This window comes from Ipomoea nil, unplaced genomic scaffold (assembly GCF_001879475.1).
Source record: "Ipomoea nil cultivar Tokyo-kokei standard unplaced genomic scaffold, Asagao_1.1 scaffold1407, whole genome shotgun sequence".
NCBI classification, from domain to species: Eukaryota; Viridiplantae; Streptophyta; class Magnoliopsida; order Solanales; family Convolvulaceae; genus Ipomoea; species Ipomoea nil.
The window spans coordinates 4,668,735-4,691,635 of NW_017617835.1; the positions used below are offsets into that span (position 1 = coordinate 4,668,735).

The 22,901-nt window shown below is 34.9% G+C and overlaps 2 protein-coding genes and 1 non-coding gene across 3 annotated transcripts; all 3 read right to left on the minus strand.

Moving 5' to 3' along the window:
• Positions 1–235: 235 nt before the first annotated feature.
• Positions 236–7,065, minus strand: LOC109186502 (delta-1-pyrroline-5-carboxylate synthase-like). Its single transcript, XM_019336507.1, has 20 exons — positions 6,715–7,065; positions 6,243–6,314; positions 6,047–6,150; positions 5,662–5,764; positions 5,374–5,535; positions 4,578–4,855; positions 4,102–4,252; positions 3,871–4,035; positions 3,692–3,769; positions 3,488–3,577; positions 3,083–3,169; positions 2,886–2,972; positions 2,668–2,764; positions 2,460–2,563; positions 2,181–2,256; positions 1,379–1,529; positions 1,188–1,256; positions 983–1,049; positions 836–906; positions 236–657 (listed from the first exon to the last, which is right to left on the minus strand). Exons 1-20 carry the CDS (start codon positions 6,772–6,774, stop codon positions 585–587), a joined length of 2,145 nt encoding a protein of 714 aa, XP_019192052.1. The 5' UTR covers positions 6,775–7,065; the 3' UTR covers positions 236–584.
• A 7,880-nt stretch (positions 7,066–14,945) lies between these two features.
• On the minus strand, positions 14,946–15,019 carry TRNAV-CAC. The gene has a single exon. It is a non-coding gene; the product is annotated as a tRNA-Val (tRNA).
• A 3,238-nt stretch (positions 15,020–18,257) lies between these two features.
• Positions 18,258–19,532, minus strand: LOC109186505 (probable glycosyltransferase At5g03795). The gene has a single exon (XM_019336509.1). The coding sequence runs from the start codon at positions 19,405–19,407 to the stop codon at positions 18,373–18,375; it is 1,035 nt and encodes a 344-aa protein (XP_019192054.1). The 5' UTR covers positions 19,408–19,532; the 3' UTR covers positions 18,258–18,372.
• Between the last annotated feature and the right edge of the window lie 3,369 nt (positions 19,533–22,901).

Consider the following 22,901-nt stretch of genomic DNA (forward strand, 5'->3'; position numbering starts at 1 on the left):
AAACCATTACTCAATAGTATAAACTAAGTCAATGGCTGCTGTTGAGGAAAAGAACTCATAGTTGACAGCCATATGGAAGTGCAACTGATTTGGACAAAAGGGAGAAACAAATGAAAATGAAATATGAACCCTACTACCAATAATATAATAATATATTGTCATATTAAGCGTTTAGAAGCCTAAAGACTAGTTAAGGCCCATTCACAATTTGCCTCCTTCAGTGAACTTAAAGTCATAAATAAACCAAAAGATTTATTGCCTTAATAAAACTAGTTAAAACCCCTGGCTGCCTGGCAATATCTGTATGGGAGGAAGAAAACAAACGCCAATGTTTATTGACATACTACATTACATACTGTAAAACCTTACTCCTACTCAATAGTGTTTTGCTTATCATCGTCATGGTAACCTAAACCCTAAATAAACATACACATCCCATTGGCTGCTGCAAGGCTTCTCCTCACAACTCTTCTTCTGTCATGGATATGCACTATCGACTTCCAGGCAAATAATTTCCAGAAGACAAGCCAATCCATGCATAGTTGCTTTACAACCTCTCACCCTCCAAACTCCAAACTCCAAACTTAACTAAGCTCCTTGTGAGTGTAGTCGATTCCTTTATCACCATTCACCACATGCCCTTTTCCCTTTCCAAGCCTGCCATAAATAATAATAACAATCATAATTCCAATTTTGGTAAATTATTCAACTGTGGGTAAATTCGGCTTCAAAATTTTATGCATGCAATTTGGAAAATAATACTCCGTACCAGACTAGTTATTGTGTAAAGTTAATCAAATCTTGATTCAAAAGAAATATTATATATCAACAATACCATCGAGTTGTTAGCAATCCTTCAACTCCTACAGGACCACGGGCATGAATCCTACTTGTACTTATCCCCACCTGTTTAGCACAAAGTATCAGTCTATTAACTCACAGCTCAAATTTATTTATTTTAAATGGACAACAAATTATCTACCTCTGCACCAAGTCCAAAGCGGAAGCCATCACTAAATCGTGTGCTAGCATTGTGAAATACGGCAGCACTGAAGAATGTTTGGTTATCATCAAGGAAAACAAAAATATGGTATAAGTACATATTCTAAACTTCAAGGAATTGGTGATGGGGGGAAAAAAAGTCTTGTGAAAATAGAATAACACAGATTTCAAGCAAAGTAGAAAACCTGTCAACTTGGCGTAAAAATATATCTGCAACTTCCTTGTCTTCAGTGATAATGCAGTCAGTATGAGAACTGCGAGTAAAAGTGAAGCCCCAGCATTATATGTATCATTCAAGTAAATACAGTAGCCTGAAGTAAAGAACATGCAGAAAAGCACAAACATAAAAATGACCATCTAGAGAAAGGGAGCATGCCTTCCATGCTGATGTATATGATCAATTGCAGCATATACATCATCAACAATTTCCACAGTGCAAGCCAGAGAACTATATTCATGATGCAACGAATCAGCTTCTGGAATATTGAGCAGGGAGCTTGCCTTGGGTCCTCCAAATATAGTAACACCTAAAGGTCAAGTAAATTGTATAAGTTCTTGGCTCATCTACACATCAAAGGCTATGACAATACAAATTGGGGACAACAAAAGGGTATTGCCAGTTCAAGTACACAGTTGCTATGCTGATAATAAGGAATTTTACAATGAACAAGAAGATGTCAACAAAGGCCAACATCCTAATATGAGTACTGAAATATTACAAAACCACCACAATGGAACTACATCTACATTGATGAACATGCAGGACCAAGTTGAAAAGCTAAGTTGAATTAGGAATTAAGCAGTAAACAGCTGTAGAAAATATTTGATAAATTTATTATGACTTTGTTTCCTGAAAATTAAGTTAAACAAGGATAAAACAGAGAAACACTTTAATAACCCATGCCAAAAACAGGAAAACATGAATATTGTAGAATGCTCCTTCACTAAAAAAAGATTGACTAAAGAACTGTCTTCCTTAGACTTCTAGGGAAGTATCATTGGTGCAGGTTTCATACCTCCAATTAAGTGATAAACAGAAGTATTTCGTTACTATTACAAGTTCTATGCTATGGGCATATTCAAGAATCAAACCTATCCTCAGAGTCTTGTCCCTTGATTCACTTTGAGGGATCAAATTAATGTTTTTAGAACATTGCACATAGCAAAAGAAGCTGCACCTTTTATCTGAAGTTCCATGATTAGGTCATTTAGACCACCTTTCTTCACCAAGTCATCGTGCACAAGAAGTGTTTCCTATAGAGGAAAACATTTACAAGGTAAGGATACCACAAAGCAAGATATGATCACTCAACTATTCCAGTGATGATCAACACATAAAAATTTAAAATAAAAGAATTACCACAGAGCAAGAGATGATTACTCAGCTGTATCAGCAATGATTGAGAACATTGAAAATTAAAAAAAAAAAAAAAAAAAAAAAAAAACTAAAGAATTACCATTGCATTACATGCTGCAGGATAATCTGTTTTTGCATCCAACACAATGTGCTTTGCTACATCCAAGTTAGCAGACTTATCAACATAAACATGGCAAATTCCATCTGCAAGAAAAATGATATGCTTCACCAATGTAGAATAGGCTGAATAGAGGCACAGTTAACAGCAGTCTTAACATAAAATCTAATCCAGGGTGAAGTTTAATTACCAGCATGACCAAGAACTGGGATTTTTGTTGAAGCCTTGATTTGAGAAACAAGTTTATTGCTGCCTCTTGGGATAACAAGATCAATTACATGATCCAGCTGCAAAAGGGATTAAACAATCAAAGCCAGTTTATGCCTCGTTCAGGTCATAAATGCTAGCAGATGGGGTAAACCAAGAATAACACAATAAATTCTAGTCCAATTGCTCTGGTCAATGCACCTTGAGCAATTCAGGGACCTCTTCTCTAGAAGTAACAAGTCCAATAAGTCGTTCACCAACATTTTCTGGGATGACTGAGGTAATAACCTGACAATAAACAGGAATATGTGGCAGAAGTGTGATTTTGGTTAATGTAAGGTTCGCAAAAAAAGAAATAAGAAACAAAAGTTTAAAGTGAATAAGGATCTTCACTAAACCTTGTGCAAGATTGCATTTGATCTTTTGGCCTCTTTTCCACCTTTCAGTAAGAGTCCATTCCCACTTCGGATCGCTAGTGAAGCAATCTATTTACATAGAAAAATCAAAATACAAAAACTTGTTACTCCAAGCTTGTAGATCTCTTTGTATAACCAATGTTCATAACAGCCATAGATGTACATGTAAATCCTTTTTTTAATAAATAAACTCTTTTGTTTTTAATAAATACACTCATTTATGTACACAAACCCAAAACATCACATGCTTACATGCACAAAATAACATTACAATTACATCAGAGGAGACTCATTAAAAGGAAGCAAAGAACAGGACAACTAATTAACAATAGCAAAGAAAAGAGCCAAAGAGGAAGCAGCACACAAGAATCTCCCTATTTTATATACCTGAACAAGTGCATCAGGCCGTGACTCAAAAATAATCAAAAGAACACCCAATGGAGATGATGTCTTCTCCAAGATGAAGCCATCTGCAATCTGGAAGCAATGAAAACAATCAAGATGGTCAATTTGTATATTGTTCAAATGTTATTTGAAAGAAGCAAAACTGTGAAACAAACCACACAAGTACAAAGTAATTGATTTACTTGCCTCAATTCTCTTTAAAATACGACCAATTGGCTCATCCATCTCTGCAAGCACACGAACTGATTTTGCAAGACTTGAGATCTATAAAAACATGGAGTGAAAACCACAAGGAACAAGGATTACCCCTTCTGTAAAACAATGGAAAGCAAAACAGCATATAGCATAATTAAGAAATGCCATACTTTTTTTGGTTTTAGGGCCAGCCGAGCTACCAGAGATGGATCATAACCAGCCTGCTGGGCAGCATCTACATCAGCTTCATTCTCGGTAAGTATCATTTCTTCATTTGCTTCCAGTGCATCAGCTATATCCAACAAAATTTTTCTCCTTTCTTGTGGAGCAAGAGCCTATAGAAGAAATGAGCAGTTAGCCATTTCCAGCTACTCAAGGAGCATGCCCAATAAAGAAGATACCTGAAGCCGTCTGGAACATTCCCTTGCTGCAACTGCCATCTCACATGCACTAGCATCTATAGCTGGATCCAATTCGTTAGCATCCTTATGAAAGAGAGTACCAATACGCTTCCCATGTAGCACTTTAATAATATTGTCAACAGCAAAGCCACTAAATCCAAAAAGGGTGAGACAGGAGTCAGCAAACAATAATATATAAGTAGAGCAAATAGTGCCAAGATCAAATACAAAGTGAGAAGTACAATATTGGTGGGTTTGTTTAAAAATCATTCTGCAACTGAACACCTATTTTAAATTTTGGCTCCCTTAAAGAATCCAACATTCCTACCCTCATATCTATGTAAGAGGTGTGAAATTTAATCAAATTTATGCTCAGATGTACAACACATGCACACAAACATATGATGCATGCAGAGATGCATACTTCACGGATCAAATTTTTCACAGGAAATAAAAAATAAAAATAAAAATAAAACCTTGTGATGACAACAGGGATTCCGGCATAAGCGGCGTAAACTGCAGCTTTTACTTTGGCAGTCATACCGCCCCTTCCCACTCTAGACTTGTCACCGAAAGTAATCTCTCTTTCATGCGTCTCCTTGATGTATGTGTGAATTAACTTTGAGTGAGGATCACTGGGAGGGCCACTGTAGAGACCCTCTACATCACTTAAAAGAACAAGAAGATCAGCTTTTAGCTCCAAAGCTAGTAGAGCTGCTAGACTGTCATTATCCCAAAATATACCAGAAGAGTCCTACAAAAGATTCCCATGGTTAGGACAAAGTTTTGAACCTAGGGCTAAAAAAGGATTTTAACCTCAAATAGGATGTAAAGGTGCTAGGATGATTTTAGAGGCCAGATTACACCCCAGTGTCTAGGAAGAAACCCAAGTATTCCAAAAATAAAAATAAAAAATTCACAAAATGCACCAAAGAGAAAAGTGTAGCAACCAGAAGATTTTTTTTTTTTTTTTTTAAAAGGAAGAGTTACAACATGGACATATCCATACATTTGAGCACATAACAAGAAGCATAGTTCTGAGAAGAATGAATACTTGAAACAGACGCAAGCACATCCCCAAAGGCTTCTTGAGCCTCCCTTATTGTGCCAGAGTGGGTAGGATTAATAACTGTAGAACTCATGCATGAAGGGTTAATGGACATGTGCACACTCGCAACTGAACTAGATCAGCCCACTTCAAGTCTTAATGCAATTATACAAAAAGAGGATGTAGTCATGTAGGAACCTTCACAATTAAAATCAGATGCATACCTCATATGGAGCTCTCCGTGTACTAATAGCATCATTTTCATTAAATATAGGTATAACTTTCAGAGACAGCAATTGATTAACTGCCTCATTAAGCTGACTCCTAAAGTCTGGGTCTCTGAAGTCATTATCCGTCACAAGAAGTTGAGCTGATGTAACATCCAGCTGCAAGCATGTAATAATAATACAAAGTAAGCAGATAACCCATTGGCCAGAAACATCATTTTTTTAGCATATAGTGAGCCACATAAAGTAATGCTAAACAAATATGTAAAACTAGTGATTTCTCACCTGACTGAACAAGGAATCATACAAAGCCATTAGGCCATTTTGCCCAACAGCTGCACAAGCCTTGCCATCAAGCTCACGTTGTGGCTTTTGAAGATCCGCAAAACTGCATTTTGTGATCACCAATGTGTTTAATGAGACTTTCACAAGTTATTTTTATCCAAATGTTCAGCTGTAAGACATGCTTAACAAAAGGCCTTTTTCCTGCTACATTCTTGACATCTTGCTACAGTCACTAAGCATTTAATAATCTTGACTAAGAGATATTAGCATAATTGCATCCAAATAGTCTCTTCATGTCACAGGTAAAAGTAACTAACTTCTGGTTAAATGTCATAGAAAATATGTCACAAGAAAGGTCATGAGAGATCAAGGGGAATGTCAAAACCTGCTGTGAATCAATCTCCTATATCTAAGCCTTTGTCGGCCAGCACCTACAGCACCTGAGGTAACTAAAATAACCTCATAACCCTGGGAATTGAGCTCCTGGATCTGCACTCATTTGAAGCTAAATTTAGCATCAAGATGCCAATAATACAGAGTATTATTAACACAGCACGAGAGTATCGAGTTAAAGAAATTGCCTGCTCGCAGAGTGCTCCCATCCTTCCGAGTGCCAGTCTCCCATCCGATCTAGTGACAACTGCCGTTCCAACCTTCAATAATCCAAAAAAAAAAAAAAAAACACATCAAGAAAACGCTACAACCGGCCCAAAGATATCTAACGGCGTTAAGAGTAAATAAGACACCAAGCAGGAGTGTCATATGGACGAAAAGATACGCATCTGATTACCAATCATTGTTTTTCAAAACCATAGAACATTTATCAGAAACGTATTACACTAAAATTCGATTCTATTATTTTTTTTTCAGCTGAATCTACGTTGAATTACATTAACAAATCGAACCTAATTCAACTACCAAAATAAACAAATAAAACAGAGATAGATTTATCATCTAAACTTCATAAAACAGTCAAAGCATGCATAAGATTGATAATGCGCTTTAAGATTCATCTAATAAGCAGCTAGAGCAAACTAATGAAGGAGCAATTACCTTGACGACGATACGTTTAACATCCTTGACGAATGCTCGAGTTGAGTCGACGGAATCCATTGTAGAGCGAGAGCAGAGGCAAAAGCCGACGAGGCGACGGCTTGTAAAATGCGGAGACTCGGAAATGACCGGCGAATATCAAGGCGTAGGGTTTTGGGAAGCAGAGTGATATGAGAGAGAGAGAGAGAGGATGATGGAAAGGATAGAAAAGTGATAGGGATACAGTTACGGGTATTATATCTGTGAGCTCCGCCACTCTCGCGAAACCGCCAGGCGAGGAGGAGCGGCGGCCAAGCTTTAGTCAACACTTTTACGTTTTAGGAGTGGTAAGTGGTAACTGGTAAAGCACACGCCGAAAATAATATAACAGAATTTTTTCACAATTTTGGGGAATTTCATATTTAATACGTATCATTTTTATCATGATTGGTGCAATTTTTATTATTATTTCTGTCACATTTAATTGTTTTGATTGAATCTATAAGTAAAAAGCATCCCAAATAAGTTATATTTCTAATTCATAATGATACTAGTTTAAATATTCTAAGGGTGTGTTTGGATGAGTTTACACACTAAAGAATTGGAATCAAAATCATAGTTTGTGTTTGGTTAACAACTTTTTAAAACATAATTATGAATTTTGACCATTTGATTAAAAATTAGGAATAAGGGTCAAATAGGCCATCCAACTGCACACAATAATTCAATTAGGTCACTGAACCTAAAAAACTAACAATTGAGTCCCTAAATTAACCAATTTCAAACAATTCTTCCAATTTGAAGGTTTCCAACAGGTCAACAGGTCATCCTTCTAAATTAATTATTTTTTAAAAATAAATTTTTAAAATTAATTATTTAAATTTAAAAAAATATTTAAAAAAACAAAAAAAAACTGGACTGGCCGGAGACAACGAGACGGTTGTCTCCGGCCGGAGTATGTTTTTTTTTTTTAAACAAAATTTAAAATTAATTATTTTTTTAAATTTATTTTTTTAAAAAAATAATTAATTTGAGAGGATGACCTGTTGACCTATTGGAAACCTTGAAATTGGAATAATTGTTTGAAATTGATTAGTTTAGGGACCTAATTGTTGATTTTTTAGGTTCAGTGGCCTAATTGCATTATCCTGTGCAGTTCGATGGCCTATTTGACCCTTATTCCTATAAATTATATTTCATAATTAAAAAGGATATTATCCAATCTTGGTAATATAACTTTTAAGTTTTAATTAGTACTTTTAGATTTTTGTTTTGATTTCTTTGTTTATAATTCATATTGATGTTTTCGATGTCATTATATTATGATCAATTGCTTTGATTTTTTATTTTCATATTTTTAAAACATTGATCCTCATTATAGGGTCATACACAACCAAACATCAATATTGGTAATCATTTCAATTACACCCTACTACCAAACATGTAAAATACTTTCACAAAAACTCATTACTATTACTAAGTATTTGATTCTCATTTCAATTCCGATTTTCATGTGCGAACCAAAAACACCCTAGGGTCCGTTTGAAAATCAGGAAAATAACTTCTGGCAAATATTTTTCTGAAAAATAAGTCAATTTTCAAAAAATATTTTATTTTCAAGTGTTTGGTTGCATTCTGAAAATTTGTCTTGTGTCTTTGATTCATTTTTTGAAAATGGGTAGAATTATATAATTAAACATTTAAAATATTTTATTTAGAATATATAAAATATTTATAATAATATTAAAAATAATATTATTATTTATCAAAAAAAAAATTAAAAACAACAATCGTGGTTTCCGGCGGAACGGAAACAGACATAAACCATGTAAACATGTATTGATGATTGGCAGAAAATGATTTTCGCCAAATTTTGGCGAAAGTCTTTTTTCGCCAAAATGACTATATTTTCTCTGGTCAACAGAAAATATTTTCGTTGACTTGATTTTTCTATTACATCCAAACACTGAAAACTCGGAAAACATTTTTCAAGTTTCCAAATGGAGCATAAATTTCTAACAATTTTTTGTGGGAAAAAAATAAACCATTACTTTGAACAATAAAAATATATGATGCACATTTACCTTCTTTTGTAAAAAATTAATAATTAGTTACACTTTTTTTAGTGATGAGAAAAATCAACATTCACTAGAAGATGTAAATTGTTAGAAGAATAAGGGTAGTTAGAATAAGTTGCTTTGTCTTTCCTTTCCTTTTTTGAATTATGTGGTTGGGAGTCTCTCAGCCTATGTATAAATAGGCTTCTACTTTGTACAGCAAACACATAGAAATATATACACAGTTTACACGTTTTCTACAGATTCAACGTTAACATGGTATCAGAGCGTAGGAAGTGAGAGTGAGTGTCTGGGCTAGGTCTAGGAACGACGGACGCCGCCGCCGCAAGTAAATTCTGTTTTGTGATCCTACCAACAAAAGACCACAAGAAAGTAAATTATTTTTTAAAAACATAGAAAGTAAATCAGTTTATGTTGCTTATAATTGACTTATTGTTAAAATCAAATACTGTATGTTTCCTTATAACAAGAGAAAATTTTAATTTTGGTCCACTGATTATTGTTCTTGTGTTAATTGCAACACTTGACTTTCAAAAATGTTAATTTAGTACCTTAACTATGCAATTCTTATCAATTTTGGTCATGCCGGTCAAATTACCGGCCAAATGTGACCGGAAAATTGAAAGTCAACATTTAAACTGAATTTGAAGGGGCAAAATTGTCTTTTTTTTATTCCTTCTAATTTGGGGCAGAACTGTTGACCAAAATTACACCCGCCAAATCCATAACGCCAGACCTGCTACGCTGAGGAAGAGAGAAGAAGAAAACGGTGGTGCTGCTGTACATGAGAAGGACGTTGTTACTGCCCCTCGAACTACTTCGCCGGAAAAATAGGGAAAGGGGAGAGAAAGCTCGCCGGCTACCAAGCTTCGCCGGGAATGCTCTGTTTGCCGAAGGAGATCGCTGTCGCTGGTTCATAGCTCGCCGAAGAAGAAGGTTCAAGGTCGCTGCTGGTACAAAACCGGTGGTGCTGCTGTACGGAGAAGGACGTTGTTACTACCCCTCGAACTACTTCGCCGGAAAAATAGAGGAAGGGGAGAGAAAGCTCGCCGGCTACCAAGCTTCGCCGGGAATGCTATGTTTGCCGGAGGAGATCGTTGTCGCTGGTTCATAGCTTGTCAAAGAAGAAGGTTCACGGTCACCGCTGGTACAAAAACGGTGGTGCTGCTGTACGGAGAAGGACGTTGTTACTACCCCTCGAACTACTTCGCCGGAAAAATAGAGGAAGGGGAGAGAAAGCTCGCCGGCTACCAAGCTTCTCCGAAAATGCTATGTTTGCCGGAGGAGATCGCTAGTGCTGGTTCATAGCTCGCCGAAGATGAAGGTTCAAGGTCGCCGGAGGAGGAAAGGCGGGTGTAATTTTGGTCGAGTTCTGGGTCCTTGGAGGAATCTCTGGATGAAGAATTCTTAGAGAATCGAAACTAGAACACCCCTGCTCCAAAATTATTGTGGTTAAACTAACGCACCATGAATTGATCGAGTTCTGGGTCCTTGGAGGAATCTCTGAAACCGAAAGAAGCTCGTTGCTTCCCTTCCAGATCTTGTCGGACCGTCGAGAGACGCGCCACCACCTCCGGCGGAGCTCCTACCTTTTGGCAATCCATGTAAGCTTCCAAAAGTTTGGCCGGTGACATTTTTATCAGGAGAAGAACCAAGAAGAAGGATGGAGAAGAAGGAAGAAGAAGGAAATGACTAATTTGCCCTTGAATGAAAAAAATTAAAATGAATTAAAAGATTCCGGTCACATTTGGCTGGTGTGACCAAAATTGATAAGAATTGCATAGTTAAGGTACTAAATTAACATTTTTGAAAGTCAAGTGTTGCAATTAACACAAATGCAATAATCAGTGGACCAAAATTGAAATTTTCTATTATAACAATTAAACATTTCTTTTCTTTGTTAATAAGTGTTACGTTAAAATTAGATATTATAACTAATCAAATGACTGTGTTATTGATTTTGTAATTATCGACAGTGTAGAATTTGTGATAATTGACACAACTTATTGAAGTAATAACGTGGCGTCTTGAGGTTGGCGAGGTGCCCAGTGCCCTGCGGTCATATAAACGTGATGTGCTGCCGGTAGGGAACTACAAGTCACAGGTCGAGCCACGACGAGGCGCTGCTTTGTCTTCTTCCCATATGGAATCTGATCACGTTCTCTGGTCTGTGCTTCGCAGAGTTTCTGCATCACAATAGATTTTTCTAGGATTTAGATAAAGGGAAAGACCAACCATGCATTAGACAACAAATTTCCCCTCACCTACTGCACTATACTCTCCACATTTTTAACATCTATGGTCACGAAATGAGTGACTGAGTGAGTGGACGAAGCATAATTTTTATTTAAAGACTACAAGTTCTGTTCTTCTTAATATTCTTTCTACCGAGCTCGTCGTATATGATCTTTCACAGTTTATTATTAGAAGCAGAATTTATCATATGCACACTTTTGAATAGTGACAACGTCCCTGTTCACAAAAAAAAAAAAAAAAAACTTTTTGAGTATTGAATATACTCCACACATGTCCATTGTCATGCGCAGAAGTGAATATAATAGGTGTAAATAATGTACACGTACATATATCCATATCAATTGTCAATTCCAATCAAGAGAAAATAGACAAAGTGACATAAAATGGTGGGGTAGAAAGCTAAGGTATAAATTGTTTCACGTGTAAATTTGTTCAATGATTCTAACCTTCTAGGTGTATGGTATATGCCTGCTATATTCATGAATCTAACCTTCTAGGTGTATGGTATATCCGTATATGCCTATATGAATATATTTGTGTGATTTAATGTATTTGTTAGGAGTAAGTTATATTATGTAGTCATCTTAATTAATTACAAGGAAAAATGGCATTTTTCATTTGTTAATTCACATAATTTTAACAAAACAAATAGAATATGGAGCTATTATTGAGTATTTTAACTATATAAAAAGAGATCAGATAAAAATAACGTTACGTAAAATTATAAAGTGCACTTAATTATATGTGAATATGTACTAAACTAAGATATGTGAGTCTAAAAAAGCACTCTAAATATGTAAAAATACACTCAAAATGGTCACGCTTTTACATTTTGTAATGTATACTTTGTAATTTTGCATGGTGTACTTTTAGTATTTAAAAGTTTTTTTTGATGAATAAAATCGTAGATATATTACTACAAAAGAATTCAAACAAAGTCAGGAATAACAGAGTCCCAATACAGCTAAGGACTAAGCTAAACTATTAAATGAACGAGCTATATAACTAATAAAGCATAAACGAAACGAAGCTATTAGATTTCTGCAATCCATAGTAAGAATGCCTATGTACAAATCAACAATAGTGGTGGCTAAATTGCGACAAAGATCCATACAATCAGACTGTATCCAAACCGAATCAATTCCCCTCCCTTTTAATTAGGTAAGGGTCGGGCCTCCTTACATGCCATGGTTTCGGCCATCAATGAAGTAGTACACAATGTTAACCGGCCATTTGTGACAGCAACAAATCCTCCCTCAGAATCAAACAAAACAGCACCAAACGTTGTTTCTCCGGATGATGGCAAAAAAACAGCCGCAGTCTATCACATGAGTTGATATCACGCCACGCAGATAGCATCTTGGTGGCTTCCCAAAATGCCTTATTCCTTGCTGCCTGCCCAAATGTTGTAGGTATTGAACACAGCAAATGCATTCTCTAGCCACTCTCCAAAATCTGCGCCACACACTTGTGAAATCGGCAGATGGTAAGCATGGAAAATTTGCTGAGAATAAACACACACGACTAGTGAGTACATAACATCCTCTTGCACCGGTCCACACATTGGGCATGATAAAATTTTAATTAAATTATTATTTAAATGATCAAATTCGACTATTATTAATGACATTAAAGAATATAAAAAAATTAAGTTTAAAATTACCAGATAATAATTACAACTAAAAAATGAAAATTTAGAAATTATATCTTGATTTGTTAAATGGTTTTACCAAAATGAAATTTCAATTTTTAATCGAATGTACACCCCTGTTGTAGTTGTAGTGGCAAATGCATTATTTGGACCATGTTTAATAATCATAAATACAAACATTAATGTGACCATGTAAATGTCGACTACGTAATGAAGTTGTGTCCACTTTGCTACTCTAAGCAATTATGCTTGCTCATACCTTACTTTTAACATAAGCCTAATTGAAACTAGGCCTTTAACTAACCACCACACACAGAGTACAAATTATACTATTGATTCTATTACAAAGTAGTATTTGTTCTATACTTTATTTATTTATTACAACTCAAGAGTCAAGACCCCACCACCGGAGTTCGATCATGTGACCTTCCTTCAATGAGAGCCACGTAAATGTCATCTGAGCACACGGTGCTTGGCTTCATAAGTACTTCATAAAGCATTACTTCAAGGGCGAAATGTGTTTTACTTGGCAAGTGAAAACATCCATCTTAATCCCTAGCAAATTTACAAGAAATCTCACAATTTTTACTTGAATGTGTGCTATAAATGAAACTCATCTTGTAATCGTAATTGACAATGAGCCACAAGAATGTAAACTAGTCTAGATTATATATAGTTGATCGTGTCAAATTAATAGCTCAATTAAATAGCCTAGGTTGAATTATCATTTTGGGCTCAAAGAATTCACAAATTCTTGGTTGCACAATTTTTCAAAAAACCATGTAGTCCAATCAGTAAATTCTTTGAGCCCAAAATGATAATTTTCATGCAACGCAATCTTCAATTTTATTTTTAAAAAATAAAAGCACATCAGATGACCACCAGGCCGGCGTCATGAAATATGGAAAGCCACCCTTTCCACAGCACAGAATACCCCTGGCCTCCATAAACAAACATTTCCTATCATCTACAGCCGCCACGAATTTATGCTTAGCTATGCAATGACATTTATTAATTATTTTTTTTTTTGAGAAAACATTTATCAATAATTGTTGGGAGAGGGTCTTTCAAAACAAATAAAAAGTTAGTTCTATTTAATAATATGGGCGAAGTAGCTTGGTAGAAAACATCATAAGCTATTGGGCTAGTTACTAACTATCCTTTGGGACGGGAAAATCCCTTTTAGTCCTTATTCCACGAAATGGACAAATTTGGAGTAGATTACTGTTCACTTGGACTTACATAGCTAATATTCTTGGTTCCTTTCACATTGTATATGTGTTTATACTAGTGTGAGATATGATGATGGTTGGTCACGTTTTCTCTATGTATATATTACGGAGTATATTAAAGCGTGTCTATCCAATGTGGTTTAGTATGTTGTGATACTTTAGCAATATATTTAACTTGAGCTTTACTACTTGTAAAATCTTATTTCTTACTTATATGTGTTACTACAAACTTATAGTGGTTTCTTTTCAGTAGTTGCAGTGCATCTATTTGGATGTAATAGATGTGGTGGTAACACCCCTTTTAGATACTTATATATTAACTCTCTGTGCTTCGGGTAGTTATGAACAGATTCTGCATTGTAATCGAGTTAATAGTATTAAAAAAAAAAAAAAAAGTAGTTATATATTAACGTCGGATGTCTAATATTTAATGCTTATAGTTCCTCATCCGTTGTGATGAATGTCTTGGTATTATTTAGTTGTTAGGAGTTTGGGGGAGGGAAACAAGGTGTTCTATGAGAGAATGAGAGATAGCCCTTGCTGTTATGTGATCCCCGTTAACATGTTATGGTCCTACAGATAAGACAAAAGGGAAAAAATTCCAGAATAATGTCTGAGCCCGGGTTCGAACCGGGGACCTCTAGTGTGTGAGACTAGAGGTTTCTTTTCAGTAGTTGCAGTGCATCTATTTGGATGTAATAGATGTGGTGGTAACACCCCTTTTAGATACTTATATATTAACTCTCTGTGCTTCGGGTAGTTATGAACAGATTCTGCATTGTAATCGAGTTAATAGTATTAAAAAAAAAAAAAAAAAAAAGTAGTTATATATTAACGTCGGATGTCTAATATTTAATGCTTATAGTTCCTCATCCGTTGTGATGAATGTCTTGGTATTATTTAGTTGTTAGGAGTTTGGGGGAGGGAAACAAGGTGTTCTATGAGAGAATGAGAGATAGCCCTTGCTGTTATGTGATCCCCGTTAACATGTTATGGTCCTACAGATAAGACAAAAGGGAAAAAATTCCAGAATAATGTCTGAGCCCGGGTTCGAACCGGGGACCTCTAGTGTGTGAGACTAGCGTGATAACCAACTACACCACCCAGACAATTTGTTATCGTTCCTCAAAGAAATCATGATAGTATATTCGTTTTGACGCTTGTACATTTATTTTACTGGAAAAAAAAAATGGAATATTACTATACAAATTCAAACCCTAATTAACTAATAACTACACTACAAAAGTTACTCAAATCTTATATTTTAATTCAAATTTGCATTTGTAGTAGCATATATAGGAATGAATTTAAGAGACTGCGTTGTGTTTACCAATTTATTTTGGAACCTAATGTTAAGTGTTGGTTCAAGGTTTTGTTAAGATTAATATTATTGATGGTAGCAACTTAGAGAGCTGGATGAAGCTATAGTGAGAAACTTGTTAAAGATGGCAGGAAGGTTTTGTGTAGTATTGAGCACGTATTGCTTGTAGCTTCATTATATTGCCAAATTATGGGTTTTGTATATTGTAGAGTGAATCCCAAATTAAAGTTGTTATTTAGAGAACTAGCTATGATCAATATGTACGTCATGATAATACTAAGAATATAGTTTGAGCTGGGCTATTCAAAAATTTCTTAAAATAGACTGAACTTACAAAACTAGTCATATCTACATACAAAGCGGCCAATCAATGTGTGAATTGGGTCATTGGCAATCATATTTTCTTGATTCATAGTTTAATTTGCATGTATTTATCGAGTCTCTAAATAGATTAAAAATCTCTCTATGCAAATATCTGAGTATTTGCACAAGGTAAATTAAATATCACTCTTATGTAATAGCTTGCAAACCACACTGCTTGCATGTATTTATCTAGCTTCCAAATGGGTTAAAATCCTCTCTACGCAAATATTCAAGGATCTATACTATGTAAACCTCAATCATGTGTAATAGTCTTTCAACTATATAGAAGAAATTTTCTAAATACAAGAATCATGTTCCACTCATTTTGACTACTTACTTTTCCGGGATTAAATCTACTTTTTCTTAAATTACACGGAGGGGATTGCTGATTCAAGAAATAGGTGAGCTAGTTAGGCACTGGAAAAGGCAAGTAGTATGGAAATTACCAAATCCAATGTGTAACTATCTTGGAATATATTTAGAGATTATCAAATCCAATACGCAATTACATTTGCAAATTGCAGAAGTTAATGCATAAACATGCAACATAATATGAACAAAGATCATCAAGGGAAAAAAAAAAAAAAACCCCAAACATACAAACAAACCAGCCAATAGCTAGGAGGACTATGGACCCTGCCAATTAGGAAATATCAATCAATTGAAGTCTACCTTTGTAAAAACCAACCAACCAATCAAAGTAAAATGAAAAACAATCGGATTTCTCATATATGTTTTCCATCTAAACTGATAGATGTGTTGCTTACATAATATATAAACATAAATATGTATAGTCTAACAATAAATTTAGATTTTTAATTGAGGTGAAACACATTATTCATTAATTAGATAGACTATGTATTTATATTTTAAATATTATATGTTCAACACTTAAACACCACTCACGAAAGTCCTAGTATAGGTATTGGGTAGTAGAAAACACCCGAGATTGAAGTTAACTCTTTTTTTAAAATGAAAAACATAACATAAAATGGAAACATGCATGGCCCGTTTACTAACTTGGAGAATTTCTCCAATTTTCTGAAAAACCAAAGAATTAGAGAATAAAAAACAGAAAAACATATTTACTAGCACAGTTTTCCATTTTGAAAATTCGAAAATTGTTTCCAATTTTCTAAAAAATTGAAAAACCTTTCAAAACCATTTTCTAAATGGAAAACAGAATCATCTATGACCTATTTGGCTATATATCACTATAATTATATTCTCGATCACCATTATCTATTTATATATTTATTCATTCATTATCATTTTCTTTTACTTATCACCATCTTATATCTTTTTTACTTGCATTATTTATATAAACATAACTTAATTACTCACGCTTAAAGTTAGACATTATTCACATTATCAAAATTAAACTTATTCACATTTTTATCGATTATTGGTTTGAATATTTTTAGTTATGTTACATCGTAATATAAGTTTGATCCGGATACTTGATATTGAAATTATTTCACATATATTACATTTCAAATTTATATATATACGGAACGATTCAGGTGAGGGAATGGCTTCCTGTGCGGTTGGACGCAACTTAAGCATTAAAATGGCGCGCATTAAGTATTAACTCCGCGCATCTTAGTTTATAACACTAATGCACTTAAAACATATGAATCACGCGCCTTAAGCACACAACACAACTCACGCACATTAAGCACAAAACTTACACACCTTAAGTTTCAACAACTACTCACATTAAGCACTAACCCCACGCACCTTAAGCACAAACCCACGCACTTTAAGCACAAACCTCACGCACCTTATGCACAAACTCCACGCACCTTAAGCACAAACCACACGCACCTTAAGCACAAACCACACGCACATTAAGCACAAACCACACGCACATTAAGCACAAAACTCACGCACATTAAGCCCAAACTCCATCACCTTAAATTTACCTAGATGCAAAAATTACCAAATTGTCACCGCGTTTTTTTTTTTTTTTTTTTTTTTTTTTAATTTTAGTAATCTTGGACGTTGATTTAAGCAAGATCAATATAATGGCTCAGATTTAACCGCACCTGAGGAGCAGGGGCCGCACTAGAACCGACTTTTATATATATATATATATATATATAAACTGTATAGTTATCAAATTATGAACATATAGTTCAGTGATTTGTGAATATAGAATTTAATAATTAAAAATATGACCATTAAAAATTATGAACATAAAGTTTTATAATTGTGAATATAGAGTTCTATAATTATAAATCTATAGTATAATGAATCTAATTCGTGTGCAACATGCATGATGCACACGGTTACCCAGCATAATTTGCCTCCACGAACCTTGGTCATCTGGCAACTCTAATCGGGGCTAACTTTTTTTGGGCCTTTACATCAATTAGTAAATAAACTCATATTATATATTTATCTTTTAACATTGACTATAGAAAATTATTAACATTGAATAATCTACACGCATATTTTTTACTCGAGGTGACATTATATATAAACATGTATAATTTCCTAGTTGATTTATATGCGTATTTATTGCTCGTGATAACATCATATGTACATATGTATAATTTTCTACTTGACCATCAGCTAAAATATGATCACTTGATTAATAATGAATGAAGAAAGTAAGAAACTTTAGGCTTTGATAAATCGTAATCAATCATATTCAACCGTTTATAAGAAACTATATTGTATTATTATTCAATTTAATAAAGTTACAAAGTATTATTCGGTTTAAAATAATTATCAAACAATATTCTCCAAGACAAAGTCAAAATTCCAAAATGTCTACATCTCCCTTCGCGCGTATCTGATCGTGTGTCGTCGCAGCCACAGCTGATAAATCAGCATGTGAAAAGCATCGTAGGGTTTAGCTTCCGCGTTCCACAGTAAGTGCTGGGCCGCCGCCACACACAATCCCCTCATCCTCTCGTAATCATCTCCTTTCACGCCACGCAACAACTCCTTCAGTCCGCCGGCCCCACGCGTGGACCCCACCAAGATCGCCATCTCGGACCATCTCAGGACGTCCATCAGGGGCAAGTCCTGAATCGGACGGTCCACGATTATCACCGGAACGCAGCCGGTAGCCATCGCCGCCGGCAGCCATGCCACGTCAGCGCCGTAAAGAAACAGGCAGAACTTGCTGCTCTGGACCCCACCGAGATGATCCGACGGCTGAGATTCAACCGCGAACTCGTCGTCCAGTTTCAATTCGTTGACCATGACCGACTCCGTCTCGCCGTCCCACCTCAGATACCCGAGGAACGACGGCGGCTCATCCCCCGGCGGCGCGTGGGGGAGGGCGAGTGAGCGTGGGGTGACAGGCGGCAACGTGACGTCCTTGTGGGGGATGAAGTACCCGGAGGTCGTCGGGAAAATGGATATTTGCACGGAATTCTTCTTCAGCTCAAGAACATTCCGGTCGGCGGTGAAGTCAAATCCGGTGGGGTGGACGAAGAAATGGTCAGCTCCGAGCGTCCGATTCCAGTACGGAAAATTCCCCCGGAGCTCACGAACCAGACGAGCCAGAGATCGCGCAGACGCGTCGGGAGAAAACGGCACGAAGAAGAGGTGAGCTTCTTCGGCGTCGGCGGTCACAAACCGGCTGCGAAGGAGGGAGTCGTAGAAGAAAGACGCCGGCGGGGCTGTGAACGCGATTGGGTTCTGTGGGGTGTAAATGAAAATCTTAAAACTTGTGAGCATCCGTTCGTAATTCTTGAAAAAGGTGGCTGGATAGAGGTAGGGAGAGGCGGCGGAGAGAGCCCGGTGAGGGCCGAGAGAGAGAAATAACAGAAGAAAAAGAAAAGAAGAGGCCGCCATTGAAGCTCAAAGTTTGAACCTTTTTGTTCTTTAATTTGCAGTTTTTCTGCAACTGCAGAGGTGATTATAACCTCAAATGGCCTTTACGGTGACTGAACATGGGAGGTGGTTGTAACATCATCAATACTGATAAGGACTAATATATATACATATATAAGCATGGGTTTCATTACGTCTTCAAAATTTGTTTTACAGAAAATATAATTCTAACAATAGTGTCGGCAAGGGTTTAACTCAATGATTTAATAGACAGTATTTAAAAAAAAAAAAAGAGAGAGATCAAAATTTAAACTTTAACAGTGAAGATTATGATCTAAATGGACAGATCCCTTAATAATTTACATATCCTCTCAAATGTTTTGTCAGGCTGAAAAATCAATCTTTTGAAAGGAGAAATAATACTAAGAATACTTTAATTTAATACTCCGTACTAATTAGTTGCAATTAAATTTATTGCTAGTCAAATACAAAGAAGGCTTTATAACCGAGTACAAGAGATCAGGTAAAGGGTCAATCAAAAGTGACCAATCATGTTTGGTCGATATAGTAATAAGTTAGTACAAGTAGCAAATTAAAGCAAAATAGAAATGATGCTTTCATGGTTAGAAAAACATTATTTATACATACCATGCCTAAGCAACTTGTGCTTATGTGCTATAATAACACCTTGCAGGTGAGTTAACATAGTGTTTCTTGAATGACGGATATGGTCGTGGGTAGATATATAAGCGGTGTAATTATACTCTTAGACACCTATATGACTATCTATATATGTCATCAATTTTGCATGTGTAGACCAGCTAGGTCAGCTCTTGTAAACGAAGCTTGGTTGTCGAGTGTTTTAATTTTCTAAATTAATTATATTAATTTTTTAGGATGCTATCAATCCATTATATATATTGACTTGATCGCATGGGGAAAATCACAATCACAAATTATGCTGTGCAACCGTGTGCACCATGTATGTTGTACACTGTTGCAAAAACGACGCCATTTTGACTAAAAACGCGCATCCCACTAAAAAAAAAAAAAATTCAGGTTCAATTCCCGACAATAGAATTTATTGTATGCATAATTTGAATTATATATCCACAAATTCATAACTATATATCCACAAGTTCATAACTATATATCCACAAATTCATAACTATATATCCACAGTGAATGAATAACACAAAATTCAGAATGAATGAACTAAATATCCACAATGAATGAACCAATTAAATATCCACAATGAATGAACTAAATATCCACAAATTCATAACTATATATCCACAATAATTCATAATTATATATCCAAAATAATGTTGTTGAGGGGAATCAAAACTGATTTTTTTTTTATATGGGACGCGCGTTTTTGTCAAAACGACGTCGTTTTGCAACCGATGGTGCACACAGTTGCACATCATAACTATTGGGGAAAAACCTTACACCTATATAAATCTATATTTAATTTTGATTTTAAAAATGTTCATCTAGTGTTGAAAATAACATATGGAAATGATGTATGTATACTCATTCAAGACATACCAAATAAGGTAAACTTTATGCCCAACAAACATCAATAATAGCATATTATGTATGTTTCTTGAACAAGAAGACACATCTTTTCTAATTTTACTATTAGGAGTATGGAACAAACTAACATTTGAAAGTGATTTTTATGCATTATTGATTTTTGTTAATTTTAAAATTTTATATATAGTGTCTATTATATTATAAAGGAAGAAGGATACCTACATATACAAGCTACTACATCAAATATATATCACCATAATCACCTCCACCGAGGCTCTAACCCACAACTTCCTACATAAGGAAGTGGCTTGGTACTAGTAGACTATAAGATCTTTGTATTTATAAGTTTATATATGGTGTTTGAGATAATGAGATGTATAAACTTTTTTAAATAATAACAAAAATGTTTATTTTCATAAGATAAATTGAAGTGGGCTGGGTAATGGATAACCACCTTGCACAGGCCTTGTCAGGATAGCCAACAAATCTCAGTATTTGGTTAGTTTAACTAATTTTGACCCAACCAAATTGAAGTTTTGGGTCTACCATGAAACATCCGGCAAATTATGCTGCGAGCACGTGCCCACCTTACAATGTGGGCACGGCTCTATGTCCATAATTTTTATATTGTAGATTCATAATTTCTATACTGTAAATTCATAATTTCTATAATTTTTAGATTCATAAAATTTATACTTTATATTCTAATTGTTGAACTCTGTTTTCACAAATTAGATAACTATATGTTCATAATTTGATAACGATACAGTTTAGAAATTATAAATTTACAGTACAGAAATTATGAATCTACAGTACAGATATTATGAATCTGCAGTATAGAAATTATAAATTTACTGTATAGAAATTATGAATCTACTGTATTTAAATTATGAATTTACTGTATTTAACTTATGAATTTATGATTTAGAATTATGAATTTAAAGTATAAATTTTATGAATCTACAATATAAAAATTATGAATCTACAGTATAGAAATTATGGATATAGAATCATGCCCACATTACAAGGTGGGTACGTGCTCACAGCATAATATTCCGAAATATCCTCCCCACTTTGTTGAACTGTGAAGAATCAATGTGTAATGTGTCCGTCAAATGATAAGATACGTTTTACATTTATAAACGTATCTACTACTATTACTAAATATGCCATAAACACCGACCAAAATTTTCTCCTCTTATAACAATAGGATGCTGAAGATAAGCTATAACAATTTCATCTGAAATTGGGTTGAAGTTCTTGTGCGTAAAAGGGTACAATTTTGACGTGAGAGGTTCAAAATTAAACTAAATAGGCTCGATTTACACCAGACGATTAAGCCATTTCACTTTAGATAGCTTTCACTTCGAACTCTCATTAAATCAATTCAAGCCTTGGGTAGCCCTTTAATTTAAACACTCTACTCAAGATTATACATTGAGTAAACTTCACTTGTGTAATAGTCGGTACATATAAAAAATAAATCCTATCGAGAAATGATAAATTAACTTTGAGAATAATTACTCTTGCTTTATGGGATTATGCTAAACTGTAGCACTAGCTAGTAGCTTAGTAATAGAATATTATGGAAAAGCAGTACATTGATTAGAGATTAAAAAAAATTCAGTAAGTGCATCAATTAAAGAATGTATAGATGCCAATATATTATTATATTATTTAATTGATGGAAAGAGATTTCATTTTTTTTTTTGTCCTTATGAAACTTTATGCTATTCAAATGATGCCTTTACTTTACATTTAGACTTGAGATAAAAGGTGCGTTTACTTAATCTAAGACCATGTTTTTACTTAACAAGATAATTAATTAAGAATATAATAATTTGCCAAGATTCTCTGATCGTCCAACATTAATCTGCAAGATCTGATGGATGAGAAATTAAGAAGAGGAGAATACTCAACCAGCTAACTAGCAAGTCAGCTTCCTAAAGCATCCACATAGCCATACCCATGACGAT

Bases quoted from the DNA above. Each gene is read 5' to 3' on its own strand.
- LOC109186505 (XM_019336509.1), bottom strand. From the start codon at position 19,407: ATGGCGGCCTCTTCTTTTCTTTTTCTTCTGTTATTTCTCTCTCTCGGC.
- LOC109186502 (XM_019336507.1), bottom strand. From the start codon at position 6,774: ATGGATTCCGTCGACTCAACTCGAGCATTCGTCAAGGATGTTAAACGT. The intron at 4,036-4,101 runs GTATCTTCTTTA...TTTCTTCTATAG, and splicing joins AATGTTCCAGACGGCTTCAG to GCTCTTGCTCCACAAGAAAG. The intron at 2,564-2,667 runs GTAATTAAACTT...TTTTTCTTGCAG, and splicing joins CCCAGTTCTTGGTCATGCTG to ATGGAATTTGCCATGTTTAT.